Here is a 17,625-nt window from a genome sequence, read left to right on the forward strand (position 1 = left end):
TTTTATGTTTGACTTAAAAAAAAAAAAGACTTGCCCCAGCCAGTTTGGCTCAGTGGATAGAGCGTAGGCCTGCAGGCTGAAGGGCCTGGGTTCAATTCCAGTCAAGGGCACATGCCCAGGTTGCGGACTCAATCCCCAGTGTGGGGCATGCAGGAGGTAGTTCATCATTGATGTTTCTATCTCTCTCTCCCTCTCCCTTCCTCTCTGAAATCAATAATTAAAAAAAGATCTAACCTTCAAAATAACACAATGAGTCCATAGTTCACTATTGTAAATAAGATATATGTGTACCATAGATTCAGGTATACTGTAAGATTTTTCTCACTGTAGTAAAAAGATAAAAAATATGATAGCATAATGCATTAAGAATAATTATATATTAATATTAATTAACAACTCCATCACTCTTTAAAGATCACTTGTTTTCACTGTCAGTGCGCCAGTCTTTCCATAGGCACTACTCCCCTCTCACCTCTTCAATGGGCAGGTCCTGGAGCTGTGGTAAGGAGCAAGACAGGATTCCAATAAGGAACGGAGTAGGTGAGCACACGATGTCGATCATAGATGCTGGCAGGACTGGGATGTAGGTATGCTGCCAGGTAAATGGGTACAGTGTGGCAACCACAGCATGGCCACATTTTGACAGGGTGCTGGCAAGAGGAGAAAGCAAATGGCATCACGTACAGAACATCACATGGAGGGCACTGCAGATGTTGTGTTAGAACTACTAACTGATGCCAATTAGTGAGCATAAATGAACAATTCTGTGATTACCCATTTTTAACATTTTCTTTAAAATTTTAACTTAATTTACTGAAAGTCTGGAACTTCCAATTTATATTGCTAAAAATTGGTGTGTACATAGAAAAGCAATACCAATTTTTAACCGCTTAAGCAAAAACACATTTAGAAAGGTAAATTAACTGCAATACCCAAAAGTCACCAGTATAGCTTAAGTGCAAATAGGTTTTGGATTATTTACCATTTAGAATTATCCATGTCACTACGGCATTAGGTAACTGAGATCATACAGGTTTTTTTGTAATATGCCCAAATTTTAAAATGGTCAAAATCCATAAAACACCAGTAGGAAGTAACATAATTTACTTATTTCTCACCTTAGGCTGTTGGCCACAAAGATTACCCTTCGCTCCAAAAGGAGAGACGCACAGACCCGAATGAGATGACACACGCTCAGGCACTTAAAGAGACATGCAAAGTCCACATGTTCCAGCCGGGAATCCAGTGGTCGGCAGAGTTCAACGGACTGCAATGCAAGAATCTGAATCAGGGGAGCTGATGCAATGCTAATGAAAGGACTAATGGATCCTGTCATTCTTTTACAGGTCAAATTCAAGAAAAGGGCCTGCTACAAAGAGTTTGTAAAGCTGCCTAGTCTAATCCCAAGACTGAACACCTTTGTAATTTTGTAAATTTCAGGTAAAATCCTTTATCTCACTGACAATCTATATAATAAAAGGCCTGTGGTTGTGACGCTGTTATGGTCACCAGGAGGTGCATGGAGCACCTCTCACAGGCTGAGACTCGCCTCTCGCGCAGTGAGGCAGAGCTCGCGCTGGCAGGACTCGCAGGGCTCACGCGAGGCTGGCTGGCCGGGCTTGCGTGGGGCGGGGCGGGTCTAGGGTCCCACCAGCACGGTGGGTCTGGGTCTCGTGCGATTTTGTGCGCTAGGCCTCTAGTAGTATTATAATCTTTATCACAATTTATTGTAATGACTGAAATTGTCATTGTGAAGCAGCTCAACTGGATATTTCTCTGGTGCTTTGTGAGACTAAAACATTCTGTACTGTTCACGGAGAAGGGAAAACTATGCCCCGAGGCCTCTGGAAACTGCCTCCTACTGTCAGGCCTGCTTTTGGGCAGCTATCAAACCTTTTCAAAATGAGCAAACTCACCCCATCTCCAGCCCCAGGGAGGTAGCTCTTCACTGTGATGGTGCGTCCAGGGGCTGGGAAAGGAGCTTCCATGACACTTCGCATGAAGGGGTAAACCAGAGCTGGAGACATTTCTCTTCTCTTCTCTACTTCGTCCAAAATCTACACACACACAATATGCTCTTTTATTAGGAACTCAGTCAAAAGACATAATGAATCCTATTGACGAACTGACAAACTTGGCCCCCAAATTTAAAAATAACACCAACAGATTAAAAAAAATAAGCTTCAGCATTATCTGCCTTCATTAAAGGCATTATACCTCTTGGGGGTATCTTTGTATCCCCAAGAAAAGTTATTAAAATAAATCAACTTATTTTTAGAAGATGAGCCCCTTTCTATTTCCTGCAGTTGGGGGTCCAGGGAAAAAAATGAGACAAGTTAGCTTCAGGCTATGTTCTCCTTTAAGCTGGGAGGTTTAGCAGACCAAGATAAGGGGCAGGGCAAGAGCATCTGGATTAGAGATTAAAGCCTTCAAACCTGTGGCTCTAATTTACTAATGTAGCGGTTCTCAACCTGTGGGTCGCGACCCCTTTGGCGGTCGAACGACCCTTTCATAGGGGTCGCCTAAGACCACCCTGCATATCAGATATTTACATGACTATTCGTAACAGTAGCAACATGACAGTTATGAAGTAGCAACGAAAATAATTTTATGGTTGGGGTCACAACATGAGGAACTGCATTTAAAGGGCCAGAAGGTTGAGAACCACTGTTCTAATGGGAACTCTATGTCATTGGAAACCAAACTTACTCAGAGCTGAGAGAGAACACCGCTTTCCATCGTATTCTCCACTCACCTTTGAAAAAAGGTTGAAGCAGCCTAGGCGACTGACCATGCAGTAAACCTCGGGGAGTCGCTTTCCTTTGCCTTCCGGCTAAAAGAAAACACACAACAGAGCAAAAGTTAAGCAGCGTAAGTTTTACTAATTTGGACTATTAACACTCTCTTAATACTCTTAATTTGGACTATTAACACTCTCTTAATACAGAGTAGAAATCAAGGTTCTCATCCTCAATGAACACTGAAAGATGGTAAAATGGTAAAATACGATAGCATAATTATTCCAGGTTTAGTGGGGGCATTTAAGCAAGAAGAAAGTAACTCGGAGCCCTGGATTGGCTCATTGTGCTCCATTCCTCAAATATATCCAGACTGATGCAGCCACTGTGTCAGTGGTTTCTTTCTCTATTACAAACCAACAAATAAAATAAATCCACACCCTTTTATTCTAAAGTACTCTGTGGCTAACCCCAATCTTGCTCTTACTGTTGAAAGCTAACATAGCTTCTTTAACACTCATATCATTTTTTAAAAAAATATGTTTTTATTGATTTTAGAGAGGAAGAGAGAGGGAGAGAGAGAGAGAGAATCATTGATTGGCTGCCTCCTGCACGCCCCTAACTGGGGATTGAGCCTGCAACCCGGGCATGTGCCTTTGATTGGAATTGAACCCGGGACCCTTCAGTCCGCAGGTCAACAACGCTCTATCCACTGAGCCAACCAGCGAGGGCAACACACAGATCATTGAGTAACCCTCAAACTCATCGGGAGATAGCATTTCTGAAGTTCCTAGTGTGACTCTCTATTGCTCCTTGACCAACCCTGCCTATAGCACAAGTCTGCAACTTACCAAAAGCTTCTTACAGTAACCAAACCACCGGCTCCCATCTTCACCAGTTAAGACAAAGGAGAACGTCTCACTAAAAACAAAAAACAAAAACAGGAACTAGTTTGAGATCCAAACAATTGTTTGACATTCCTCATAGAACAAACAATTGACAATTAGTCTAACAGCAGTGACTGTAAGAGGAGGGATTAATATTATATTTACAGCAAGTCACATTGCTCCCGAGGGAGAAAGTCCAGGTCTTGGGAATGTCCTGTCTTGCACTGGAGTGAGAGAATAGGTAGAGGACGAATTGTTGATGCTATTGCCTCCTTTTACTTTCTTTTTTTTTTTTTAATATATTTTATTGACTTTTTACAGAGAGGAAGGGAGAGGGATAGAGAGTTAGAAACATCAATGAGAGAGAAACATCGATCAGTTGCCTCCTGCACACCCCCTACTGGGGATGAGCCCACAACCAAGGTACATGCCCTTGACTGGAATTGAACCTGGGACCTTTCAGTTCACAGGCCGATGCTCTATCCACTGAGCCAAACCGGTCAGGGCTACTTTCTATTTATCCAGTCTAGTTATTCATCAAGCCTATTTTCCTTTTGTTGAATGTCCAATTTAGTCAAACAAATCGAAAAGCTGCAAATGATTGTGATAAGCTATTTTTCCCTTCAAAAGTCGTCTATTTAGTTCTGAGAGGCCATATGAAATAGTGGTAGGCAAAGGATAGTATCCTTAATATATAAAAATTAAGGATACCGTCCATAGGAAAATCACCACTCATTAGAAACATAGAGAAAATATATGCAGAGATAATTTATGAAAAGAAGACTTAAAGATGCTAAGAAGTGAATTCATTTATAGAAAGGTCCAAATTTGAACAGTAAGTACATGTGTCCATATATGGCCAAAATTAAAGATTGGAAGGGAATAAGCCAAAATAGTTAGAGAGTGATTATCTCTGAGTAACCAGAATGCCAGTAACTTCTAATTTCTGCTTTTTATTTACTTTGCTGTATTTTCCGAATATCCTATATAATAAAAGCATAGTATGCAAATTGTCCCCTCGACAATTGTCTGGGAGTTTGACCAGGGGGCGGGACCAACCAGGGAAAGGGAGAGAGCCCCTGGCTGCCGGCAGCTGCTAGGGACCCTACCAGTGCATGAATTTTGTGCACTGGGCCTCTAGTTCTAGAATAAACACACATAACTTGTTTGGGCGGGGGTGGGATGAGGGCAGGGAACCGACCATGGAGCAGCCAGGGCAATAAGGAAGAAGTGGCCTATGTGGTTGTACGTGTAACTGCCAGCACAGAAGCCTCAGGATTGATGGCACAGAGATGAGAGTGGCGATCAGGCTAAACTGGTTACAGCAGCTTAGTCGGGAGGCAATTTGAGGTGGAAGGGCAGGCTCCTTAGGCAACAGCTGAGGCTGTCTTCCAGGTCAGCGGCATGTGACATGGTTCACATAACCACCCTTCCAGTCAAAACGACATGATCAATAATTACAGTTTTGAACAAAGCAGTTACTGATTTATAAGCAGGATGCACACGCAATGATGGTTTATTAATTAAATATGATATTTTTCTCTAGATACTGGGGAAAAATTCTTTTAAAAAATATATATATTTTATTGATTTTTTTTTTTTTTTCTGAGAGGAAGGGAGAGGGATAGAGAGTTAGAAACATCAATGAGAGAGAAACATCGATCAGCTGCCTCCTGCACATCCCTGACTGGGGATGTGCCTGCAACCAAGGTACATGCCCTTGACTGGAATTGAACCTGGGACCCTTCAGTCTGCAGGCTCTATCCACTGAGCCAAACCGGTCAGGGTGGGAAGAAATTCTTTTTATCTTCCCTCTCAATATTCTACATGTCCCACATGGGAGCCTCCCACAGTGGCACATACAATCTGGACTGTGGCTTCTTCTATCAACTTGAAGGAGAAACAGATGCATTGCTCTGTTTGACCTGTTTCTGAGTCCCTAAGGTTGTCTTTTCCTTTTCTATCCACTTGGTGGCATTTCTGGTTGTATGTAAAGTGGAACTTTTTTCTCTGCAGGACTGGCAAAGTGGAGAGGCTCTCACACTTGTTTTCCCTTTGACACTGACATTATTCCGTGTTTTTTTTTTCCCTGAGTCCCACAGAGGAAATGTTCTAATTCTGTTTCTTCCTTTCCCCCCGCTGCATCCTTGACCTGTCACAGTCCACACCGCTTCCCTGCTGGCTCTCCCACTTCTCAAGCACTCTGTCTGATTCTATGTTTGTGGTTCCAACAAATAGAAACCAGATAAAGTAGCCTATTTACCTCTTGAGTTCCGAGGTTGGAGCCCAGTCCTTCGAATCAGGAAAACAAAATTTGGGGATAACTTTGAGCCTCTCTTCAGTGTCTTTCGATTGCTTAAAGCCATGATCACCCTGAAAAAGATAACAATGCAGGTGACTAATATTCTACGCAAGTGGAGAACAGAAATAAAATACTGAGCCTGGTCTTGGGAAAAGAGGTTTCTGATAAGCCTAAGTAGTCATCTCAGCACAGTTTTGTGCTGTTTAACAAAACAGGAAGGCCAAGACTGGTAACCACTGAAGATGCATTGAGAACAAAGTTACTGAGAATTAAAAAATCCTATTTTTACACAGAAATGGTATTGTGGAGATCTTATAACTGTACATGGAACATCAAATAAATAAAAATCTATTCTATAATATACTGATAGCAAAAACCTAGTCAGATCTAGACACTCTCTGATCAATAATCAAAGATGTTTTGAAAAAGCAGATGCATGTTTTTCAGACAGGAATTTTTAGAATCCACTCCATATATAATCATTTCCCTTAGCATGTAATCTTTGCTACCTAATTACTGGTTTGCAACTTCCTGTAAAATTTCAGCATGGAAGACCCTTTTGTGCAAGTCTGGTATTATACTTAAAGGACAGTCTAAGTTTAGTTAAACCAAAAGACATTGAAAATTTAGTATAAAAACAAGCAGATAATAAGTCTAATTACCATATTGCCTTCATGTAACTAATACAAATGCTCTATCCTTTCATTTCTAAAGCAAAACATGCATCCATTCTGTGTCACTTGAATATTAAGTTCTTAAGAAATGGAAAGCATATTGTTAAATGATTCACAATCATCTTCATTCAAGGTTTCCTGCAATAGGACCGAGTGGGGCTTGGTCAGCTCTTTCCATCCTTAACTTATGGTGCCTAGTGCACAAAAATGCTAAACAAATTGCTCAGAGACGCCCCTGAGTCACTGCCAGAGTCAACTGGATCCTTATCTGGTTCTGAGCCGATTAATTCAGGCTGTGTTGAAAACAGGTTCAACCTCAAGATTTCTCTCTGCAAATATAAGACATTAAAAATGGCGGCGGGGGTGTGTGAAGTTCCTCTTTATGGAAAATTTGATTCCTCAAGACCATTTAAATTACATTATTTTAGACTCTAATGGTCCCATGTTACTAAGCAGGGCCATGACCCCGTGCTCTCAGGCTACACTGAGAAATTTTATTAAAAATTAAACTTATTGATTTATTTATAGTTGGGATGTTGCTGAGAATTTTTTTTTAATATATTTTATTGATTTTTTACAGAGAGGAAGGGAGAGAGATAGAGAGTTAGAAACATCGATGAGAGAGAAACATCGATCAGCTGCCTCCTGCACATCTCCCACTGGGGATATGCCCCCAACCCAGGTACATGCCCTTGACCGGAATCGAACCCGGGACCTTTCAGTCCGCAGGCTGACGCTCTATCCACTGAGCCAAACCGGTTTCGGCTGCTGAGAATTTTTAAAAAATGAGAATCCATACAGGAAACATCTCTTAGATTCCAGTACAGTCGTTCCTCACTAGCTTTTTTATTTTTATTTTATTATTATTATTTTAAATATATATTTTATTGATTTTTTTACAGAGAGGAATGGAGAGGGATAGAGAGTTAGAAACATTGATCAGCTGCCTCCTGCACACCCCATACTGGGAATGTGCCTGCAACCAAGGTACATACCCTTGCCCGGAATCGAACCTGGGACCCTTGAGTCCACAGACTGATGCTCTATCCACTGAGCCAAACCGGTTAGGGCTTCACTAGCTTTTTTAGTGAAACATGTAACTCAAGGTTAGAAACCAAAAGTCCTAACAGGGCTGAGCAGATGACTTAAATGAGAGAAGTACTCCAAGGAGGAAGCTGGGAGTGAGCAAACGTCCCTATTTACAGGGATCACTCCTCACCAGGGCCAGCTACATAATCTGCAGAGCACAGTGCAAGGTGGGGATGTGCTTGGTAATTGGATTGAGGGTGGTGGAAGTTCTTGCCCCACCAAGGCACCACTGAGCATGGTGGCTCTGCCAGCCCAGACAGGGAAGGTCTCGCTATGCGTTGCCTAGAGATTCCGTGGGACAATGCTTGCCTGATCCTGACCCTCTCCATGCCTATGCCCAAGTCCCTGCCAGGGACAGAGGGGGCAGTAGTCACTGAGTAGGGGCAGAAGGGGGGAAGTGAGACAGGGCCCAGGAAACCAGGGGGCAGGGGAGAGGACAAGTAGAGAACCATCCTGGGGAGGTGGCAAGAGGTGAGACCATGCATGAACCAAGCATTTAAGACCTAGCCTCTTGCCTCCTTGTCCCATCAGATCTCACTTCCAAAACACAAATTCAAAGACAACGTTATTAAGAATTGCAGTGGGGACTACAGAGCATTCAATCCCCAGCACAGGGCTCTTCTGAGGGAGGGGCCTCATGTGACTGTGCTGGTCACGTGCCCATGAAGTCAGCCATGGCTTACTCAGTTTCAGCCAATTTCTGCTGCTCAGGAATGTAGGCTGAGTGCGGGTAGGCTTTCCAGTTTCTCAGGAAAAAGCAGAAGCACAGGTTTTTATGTGAAATTTGACTTTTAAACATTGGCAACAAATAATTTATTGTTATTATTTTTACAAAAACACCACAAATAAAAAAAAATCTGTAGGCTCAATTTGCTCAGAGGCCACGGTTTGCAAACCCTGATGCAATGATTATGTTCCTCTCTTTGTATTTGTTGCCACGAAGCTCAGAGCCACATCTGGGGTCTGTGTTCTAAGCCCTGTAAGGGCAGGGACCAAGAAGATCTTTCTCATTTGTATTCCTAGCACCTAATATCGGCAAACAGTGGGTATTTAAGAAATATTTGATGAAATGAATGAATCGTGTTTTGAAAAAGGCAGAGCAAACTAAATAATATTGTTAATAATAGCTACCAATAATAAAAAAAAAATAACAGCTACCATTTACCAAGCGCTTACATGTGCCAGGAATGGCGCTTTGCATACATTATGTCGTTAAATCCCCACTAATGGCTACACAGCCGTGGGCAAACTACGGCCCGTTTGAAATGAATAAAACTAAAACTAAAAAAAAGACCGTACCCTTTTATGTAATGATGTTTACTTTGAATTTATATTAGTTCACACAAACACTCCATCCATGCTTTTGTTCCGGGCCTCCGGTCCAGTTTAAGAACCCACTGTGGCCCTCGAGTCAAAAAGTTTGCCCACCCCTGGCACCATATGGGGCTTACTATGGACACTGTTCAAAGGGCCTTATATAGCTTATTGAGTCCTCACCACAGCTCAGTGGAATGGGCATTATTATGATTCTCTCCGTTTTATAAATGAAGAAACCGAGGCACAGGGCAATTATGTAATTGCTCAGTCACAGAGCTAATAAGTGGCAAATGCAGAGAGCTGGTTTAGAATTCATGCTCTAAACTGCTACCCTGTTCTGCCACATTTATTATTCCTCTCAATAAGGACGAGAAAACGGAGGCTTCGCAACTTGTTAGAGGTCACTTAGTAAATAGCAGAGCAAAAAATAAAAAAATAACTTGGATAATAAGCTTTTTTTCCGGCCGAAACCGGTTTGGCTCAGTGGATAGAGCGTCGGCCTCCGGACTGAAGGGTCCCAGGTTCGATTCCAGTCAAGGGCATGTACCTGGGTTGCGGGCACATCCCCAGTAGGAGATGTGCAGGAGGCAGCTGATCGATGTTTCTCTCTCATCGATGTTCCTAACTCTCTATCTCTCTCCCTTCCTCTCTGTAAAAAATCAATAAACTATATTTAAAAAAAAAATAAATAAATAAGCTTTTTTTCCCCTTGAGGTGGCAGCTCATGCTTGACATAAGATGTCATCAGAGCTCGGCCTGCATGGCTCAGTGATTGAGCGTCAACCTATGAACCAGGAAGTCATAGTTCAATTCCCGGTCAGGGCACATGCCCAGTTGTGGGCTCGATCCTCATTGTGGGGCATGCAGGAGGCAGCTGATCAATGACTCTCTCTCATCATTGATGTTTCTATCTCTCTCTCCCTCTCCCTTCCTCTGTGATATTAAATATTTACATATATACATATATATATATGTGTATATATATATGTATATATATATATATATATATATATATATATATATATATTATACATATATACAAAAAGATGTCGTCAGAGTCATCTATCAGACCCTATAGGAAGTACAGCACACTACTAAAAGCTGACCAAGACAACAATAAACAAGAGAGGAAATAAATACACGCAGAGACACAGGAACATTCCTGAATGCTCCCTGCCTGTTTGCACCTACCTTGCCAGGGAACTGCTGAATGACCTGGGGACTGTAGCTTATTTCTGATGGTTTCTTCTGCAGAGACACTACCACAAAGAGTTCAAACAGCTGCTGCTCCTGTAATTCAATGAGGTCGCGCTCTAAGGTCTGGTAGTGGGGGTTCCTCTTGGAAGGCTGCTGCAGTTGTGCTAAGCGCTTGTGGCGATCTGCAACGACAGCACAGAGCCTTGTTTTCCTTGGAAGCCAGCTTCCCTCTCGCAGCCAGAGGTCGCAACCCATTCAGGACTAATCTTCACTCAGCTGCTGCTGAACGAATGTTTACTAACCAATGTCTGCCACACAGATATACCTGTTAGGGCTATGACAGGCTTGAGGGTCAAGTGCAGTTTCTCACAAGCACTTGGGGGCCCTGTGTTGGGACTGATGCTCCGTGTCCCAACTGATACTCTTATGTCCCAACACATAGTCTATGTTATCCCATCTTTCATGGCCTAACACCAGGACACACGGAACATGTCAGGCAAAAGCACTGGCCTGACAAAAGATGTCACTATTGGGACCATGAAATCATAGGGGGGAGGGAGGAGGATGATATGATAAAAAAACTGAGTCCTACAGAAGGTAAATACATGAAGTTTGACAAAATTAAAACAAAAACTATTCTCACGTGAAAGAAACTGTCCTTTTCCCTTCTCTCCGTGGCACATAGTTCTAATAATGGACATGTGCTTTTATCAATAAATGACGCTAGCCCAGCCAGCATGGCTCAGTTGAGTCGACCTATGAACCAGGAGGTCAAGGTTTAATTTCCGGTCACGGCACATGCCAGGGTTGTGGGCTCAATGCCCAGTTAGGGGCACGCAGGAGGCAGCCGATCAATAATTCTCTCTCATCATTGATGTTTCTATCTCTCCCTTTCTCTCACTTCATCTCTGAAATAAATACCAATAAATGATGCTAAATGCAAGAGAAAATAATTGAAGTAGAAGACATCCATTTGCAGACTATTTCTCAAAAGAATAAAAACACACCACTTAAACAGTGTAAGCAATACCACTCAAAACAGGCTAGCATTTATCCTTTATTCTCATTTATCTTTAATTCTGAACAATTTGAGATAGTGCCCCCAGGGAAAAGGTAATACTTGCAGAGGAAATAGTCCAAGTGGCTCAGAGACTTGCTTATGCGTCATTCTGCGCCAACGATGGAAAGACTCATCCTCTGACTAATCGTTTTGATTTTTAAAAAAATATATGATGCATTATGCCCCCAAAAGAGTTACACTATGGATCAAAAATACATCTAGGAGTGACTTCCCAGAATTATCTAGTACTTTTAGTGTTCTAGGAAAAAATTTTCTTATCCCAAAGGGTTCAGTTCAAGTCAAGAAAATTTTAGGTCCTATTTCTCAGTATCAACAGCACTAAATTAGTCATCTGTGCACATCCAGGCTGAACCTGATGCTGACTTAAGTTTCACCTTCAGGCTGCAGAATCAAACACCTGAACCAATTCAGGCCAGTGGAGGGAGCACCTGACTGTTAATCGTAAGATCAGTGTATCAGACTTGGAACTGCCCTGCACGCAGCTTTGATTATTCATGTCTCCTACTTTCTCCATGCCTTGTTTGCCAATCAGTTAAACAGGAACTGAAAAACTTCCGGTGAGAATCCATTAAATGAAGGGTATCGAGCACCATGAAGCATAAGAACAAATATAGCAAAAACTGCATGGCATATTCTATAGTCTAACAAAAAATAAATGGCACAATAATTTGGAATATAAATGCCTATGAAGAAGAAAGAGATCAATGTTTTATATCTCAGTGTCAGAGATATCAAAGTCACTTAATTACACTTGAGCGACTATGAAAAATCTGATATTGAGTGACAAGTATTTGTCTCAGTGGGTGATTCACACATACCCTATTTTGGCTGCTGGGAAATGTCTACACATTTGTCTGGACACGCAGCTCTGCCACTCCCCTAAGAACATTCCATCTTAGAACCATGAGGGTTTGCCTCACTCCACTCCGGGAGATGTTTAATGCTGTCAGACATCTGACAGGGTGCTGCTTAGTTCGCCAAATCTCAAGAAGCTCTTATAATGAAATCTCCTACAATATGACACTTCTTGTGGGAAAACATGCTTAATCACACAGGCAGGTGCCACCCCACCTATACCGTGATCATCACGAGAAAGGGAGCAGCCCATTGACTCACTCACTCTTTGGCAGATACTCGGCATCACTTTCGTTCCCACTGGTTTCACCTGAAAAGAGAGAAGTAGTTTCCATTTGTATTTGTCCAACGGTAGGAAGTACACGAGGATGAAAACAATATGAAACCTCCACAGACCTGGGGGCTTGGGGTCAGGAAAGCTGAGCCTGTCTCCAACCACTTAGTTACATCAGGGCAGGACAGTCACAAGAAAACGAAAGGCCCAGAGGAGGCTCTACTCTACTCTGTCTTCTTCCCACTCCCTCCCTTCCTGATCCTAGAAATTAATAGTAGTTCAGACTAGTCTTAAGAAGTCTAGTTTGGAGTCTATTTCTACATCCATATCCTTATCTTTAAATTCTCGAATAAAATATCCAAGGTTGAACACCAACCTGACTAAACAAAAATCTCAACACAGAACAAACTATGAATTTAAAATCATGGAAAATGTTGGGGCAAGGGGGGTTACCAAATAAGTTTATGAAGTAACAATCTCTCTTTTGCGATACCTCTAAGCGAACTCTAGGCCAAACTGAATTCTTCTATTCGGAATTCTGCTTTAAGTTGCTCTTATTTTTCCCAAACAAATTTTAAGTTTCTTGAGAATAAGGGCTATACTTTTACAAGAGAGTGCTTTACAAGTGAACAAAAAATTTCTAGATTAAATCTGAAAAGTTAGGGCAAAAGTAAAATGTAAAGAAAGGGGAAAACTTTAAATATATCAGGAAAAACAAGGCCCAGGGACATAAGAGATGTTACAAAAAAATTAGCTATTTAAATATTGGGTACCACATATGTTTGTAACTTCAAATTAACCACCATGACAAAAAGTATACTGGGGCTATAAAACACTGTTCGGTATGAAGGAACAACTGCTGTCAGCTCCTGAGTCCTTAGCCGCAGGCACCTTCCGGGAGCCTAGGAAGTTTAAGGAAAAAAAGAAAAGAAAGGGAAAAGGGAGGAGAGGTAATGTAACTGGAAAAGACCTTATAATACATTCACATCTATGGTTTTGTGCCTTGCACTCTGGGACACTAAATGAAGGTTAAGGTTAAGGGGTTTATAAGCCACCAAGAAAATCTACACAGAATCTATAGGGATCAAAAAAGTATTAGGTTGTTTCTTTTTACATGTGACTTTAACACAGAAAACTGTAATGACAGAACTGAAGAATGGCACTAAAGCATTCTGTAATGCTGATAACTGAAACTTAAGAAATGTTTAGGTTGGAATAGATTCAATACAGCTTAGCATGTACTGACACAGTAGGTAAATATAATTATTTGGTTCTACTAGACATTGTTGATAAGCAGACAAAAGCATAAGAAGGAAAACAAAAATCTGAGAACAGTGACCATAGAACCAGGAGATGCTCAGGCCTGAGAGAAAGCCCCCTGGCCTGCTGGAGAAGTTAGTCACGGAGACTGGGTAAATGCATGTTGTCTTTGAGGCACACAAATGAAAAACAATCTTGTATGAAAGGGTTACAACTTACAACTTATGGACTGCATTTTGTGTGTGTGTGCTAGAAGTTGGCAATTCAGGCTGCTGAATTTTTTTCCTTTTCAGTAATGATGCAGTGAAAAAAGAATTTGTCTCTTCAAAAACTTGTTTTACAGCTGAATTTACTAAAATGTTCCTAATCCATAAGGCATAAAGCATTCGAATAAGAGATCGGTATTAACCTACTGAGGGTGCCATATCTGGAGAGTATAGTTATCAATAGACTCTGTTCATCTGGAGAAATGATAATGTTCTTTAGAATTTGTCCTGGTCCCAGTGTCCTGATATTGTACATAATTTGCAACTTATAATTTATGTCCTTGTCAACAACAATGAGGTTACTATCTGCCACAGAGGGCTGTTTAGAAAACAAATGATGATATATTTGAAAAGATCCAGCATAATATCTGGCATCAGTTTTCATCTTCTGTATCTAGTTCTGGGTTATACAAATTAAAAGCCTTTGGCCATATCCTTAGTGAAGATAAGGAAACATGGAAACGAGACAGTGAAACTGCTAAAAATCAAAGTTTGTGAGAAAAATTGAGAGTAACTGTTGGTGATGGAAAAGGGTAAAACCTTGTGGTTCCATGCTCCTTGATTTAAAACGACATTTCCTCCTCTGTTTCTTAGTCTGTACAATTAGGATAGTCCCTACCTCCTAATGTGGTCATATGTTACACACGAGGTAGAGTACGTAAAGAAACTATTGCTTCATCCAGCGATGTTAGCTATTATTAACAATAATCAGAAGTATTTCTTCTGTAGAAGACTGAAACGTCTTTTACTAATTGCTTTTGAGAATATAAAAACTGGCATTTAAAATGGTGACCAGTTGATTTTAATCATTGTAGAGTAAGAAGAGTCTTGAATTGTAACACGAAGAATTTCACTTTCAGGTAGTAATTGTTAGAAGGTAAAATAGATTTAAAGGAAATTTTAAAATTTTTGTCTTTGGAAGTCTGAAAAAATATTAAATATACTCTTCTGGTATGATTTGGCTGTTGTTCTTGACTTATGAATCTCACAGACAAAAACTACTAAATCCTGCATATTCTTTGCCAGACAACCACGTTAAAAAAATTTTTTTTAATATATTTTATTGATTTTTTACAGAGAGGAAGGGAGAGAGATAGAGAGTTAGAAACATCGATGAGAGAAAAACATCGATCAGCTGCGTCCTGCACATCTCCTACTGGGGATGTGCCTGCAACCAAGGTACATGCCCTTGACCAGAATCGAACCTGGGACCTTTTAGTCCGTAAGCCGAAGCTCTATCCACTGAGCCAAACTGCCTAGGGCAAGTTAAAGAATCTTGCATTAAGTTTTAAAGAAAATTCTAATAATTTACTCTGGATGTTGAAAGCGTCTTAATTAGAACAATATAAGTTTTATCTAGGCATCTGAAGGATAAAACTATGGAACTTATAAGATGACTGACTACAAGCTGAGTACCACATACTTTCAGTCAATATATACCTAGTAATATTTTCATTTCTCCACTGAAAGAGTCTATATTGATAAATGACTATAAATGAAAGTAGATCTACAAAAGAATGATGCAACTTACCTATGAAAATTAATCTCATTGGTTTATATGTATAAATTTTTGATTTATTTAATTATCTATCTATTTACTTATTACTTGATAAAGAACTAAATAAGAGGAGCTTGAGGAAGAATAAGAAATAGTCCCTTATCCTAAATAAGTTTTATATTTAAGTGGGAGAGATAGGAAAGTAAACCAAAAATTATAATTCACATCAACCATTAAGTTATATAATGATTCTCTCCCCATATGCTGATAGCTATGGACAGCTGGAACAATTCTTACCTTTAGAAGGAGGTACGTCTTTTCCAGTGTACGGATGTAACTTTACTCTCTTTTTCCCTCTCTTTGATTCAAATATGTCATCTATTCTCAATACAAGCTGAAAAAGACCAGAAAAGTACAAGTTAAAACCAACACCAACAAGTTTGCAGCCTAGTATCAATTTGAGATTCACATTGAGAAAAAGGTCCATTTTCTAAATGAAACTTACATTTCTCAATTTTGAATCTAAAATGATCTTTTAAAAGGTTTTTTCTTATTGATTTCAGAGAGGAAGGGAGAGGGAGAGAGATAGAAACATCGATGATGAGAGAGAGTCATTGATTGGCTGCCTCCTGCATGCCCCACATTGGGGATTGAGCCCGCAACCCAGGCATGTGCCCTTGACCAGAATTGAACCCAGGACCCTTCAGTCTGCAGGACAACGCTCTATCCATTGAGCCAAACCAGCTAGGGCTAAAATGATCTTTATGAAGATAGTACGTTGCTCTAAACAAAGTCCATGTTACGTGGGTAAAAAAAGGGCAATCCTTTCAAGAACCCAGCACAGGCTCCTGGAGAGATTCCTTGTCATTCCGTGTCACGACATGCAGGAAATCTAGATACTGCACCTAATAGGGTGACCAAGCATTTACTATCAGACTCAAGTTTTTGCCTGCCCAGAGTAGGAAGTGGAATACTTACTCACTTGGAAGGCAGGGTGGGGCTCAGTTATTTTTGCTCCCAGGAATTTTTAATAATGAGAGGATAAATCATACATAGAAAGTTTTTGTCAAAGGGAATACTCTATCTCTTTACTACTAGACATACTAATATTACAATTTATTTTAGAAACATCATAAAATTAGGAGACTCTCAAATATGCTCAAGTACAATAACTATACTCCATTTAATAAACATTATTCATTAGAATGATTTCTTTGCTGCTGGGAGGAGTATATGAAATACAGAGACAGAGACAGACATATACACAGACTGGGCTTAAAAGAAAAGAGCCTGGCCAGTGTGGCTCAGTGATTGAGTGTCAACCTATGAACCAGGAGGTCTCAGTTTGATTCCCAGTCAGGGCACATGCCCAGGTTGTGGGCTTGATCCCCAGTAGGGGGCATGCAGGAGGCAGCCAATCAATGATTCTTTCTCATCATTGATGTTTCTCTTTCTCTTTGAAATCAATATATATATATATATATATATATATATATATATATATATATTTAAATATATTTTATTGATTTTTTACAGAGAGGAAGTGAGAGAGATAGAGAGTCAGAAACATCGATGAGAGAGAAACATCGATCAGCCGCCTCCTGCACATCCCCTACTGGAGATGTGCCCGCAACCCAGGTACATGCCCCTGACCAGAAATGAACCTGGGACCTTTCAGTCCGCAGGCCGACGCTCTATCCACCGAGCCAAACCGGTTTCGGCAAAAAATATATTTTTTTTAAAAAAGGAAAGAATTAAAGCTGATCAACAGCCACTTTAAAAAAGGAAGAAGTGATTAGTTTTTTTCACGTATCTCTTACTTAAAATTCCAAGCTTTTTCTTAACTATTAATTCTGATTTAACATATTTAATGCTCAGAATTACAATTGTTAGGAACATTATATGAAATGATAACCAACAAAGTTGGAGAAAAACACTCTTGTTTTCTCTTTTGTCCTTGTTTCTCCAGCGATGTTGGCAATCCATAGGCAGTGAATGAGTCCAGAGCAAAAAATAACATGTGAGAAACATGTGCTTCCAATATGCAGATTTCCCCCACATGTTTGGATGAGTTTGTTCTTTTAAAGATTTTTTGTGGCGGCCATGCAAGTGAAAAATTACCAATGTCCTTAAATATCAGCATTATAAAAAACAAATAAAAGAATCCAATGTAAAAGGGTACTGTTA

General features: G+C 40.5%; 1 protein-coding gene across 1 annotated transcript in view; it reads right to left on the reverse strand.

Moving 5' to 3' along the window:
- Window positions 1-17,625, reverse strand: part of DENND2C (DENN domain containing 2C) — a 51,562-nt gene that overhangs the window by 10,332 nt on the left and 23,605 nt on the right. Inside the window, exons 6-14 of the mRNA XM_081113014.1 lie at window positions 15,736-15,832; window positions 12,406-12,450; window positions 10,199-10,386; window positions 5,889-5,998; window positions 3,590-3,659; window positions 2,756-2,833; window positions 1,917-2,057; window positions 1,119-1,267; window positions 473-650 (exon numbers count right to left, since the gene is read on the reverse strand). Of these exons, the coding sequence (XP_080969140.1) occupies window positions 473-650; window positions 1,119-1,267; window positions 1,917-2,057; window positions 2,756-2,833; window positions 3,590-3,659; window positions 5,889-5,998; window positions 10,199-10,386; window positions 12,406-12,450; window positions 15,736-15,832 (1,056 nt within the window). The remainder of the gene's footprint in view (window positions 1-472; window positions 651-1,118; window positions 1,268-1,916; window positions 2,058-2,755; window positions 2,834-3,589; window positions 3,660-5,888; window positions 5,999-10,198; window positions 10,387-12,405; window positions 12,451-15,735; window positions 15,833-17,625) is intronic.

Source organism: Myotis nattereri, assembly GCF_964212035.1.
Source record: "Myotis nattereri genome assembly, chromosome: 18".
Classification (NCBI taxonomy): Eukaryota; Metazoa; Chordata; class Mammalia; order Chiroptera; family Vespertilionidae; genus Myotis; species Myotis nattereri.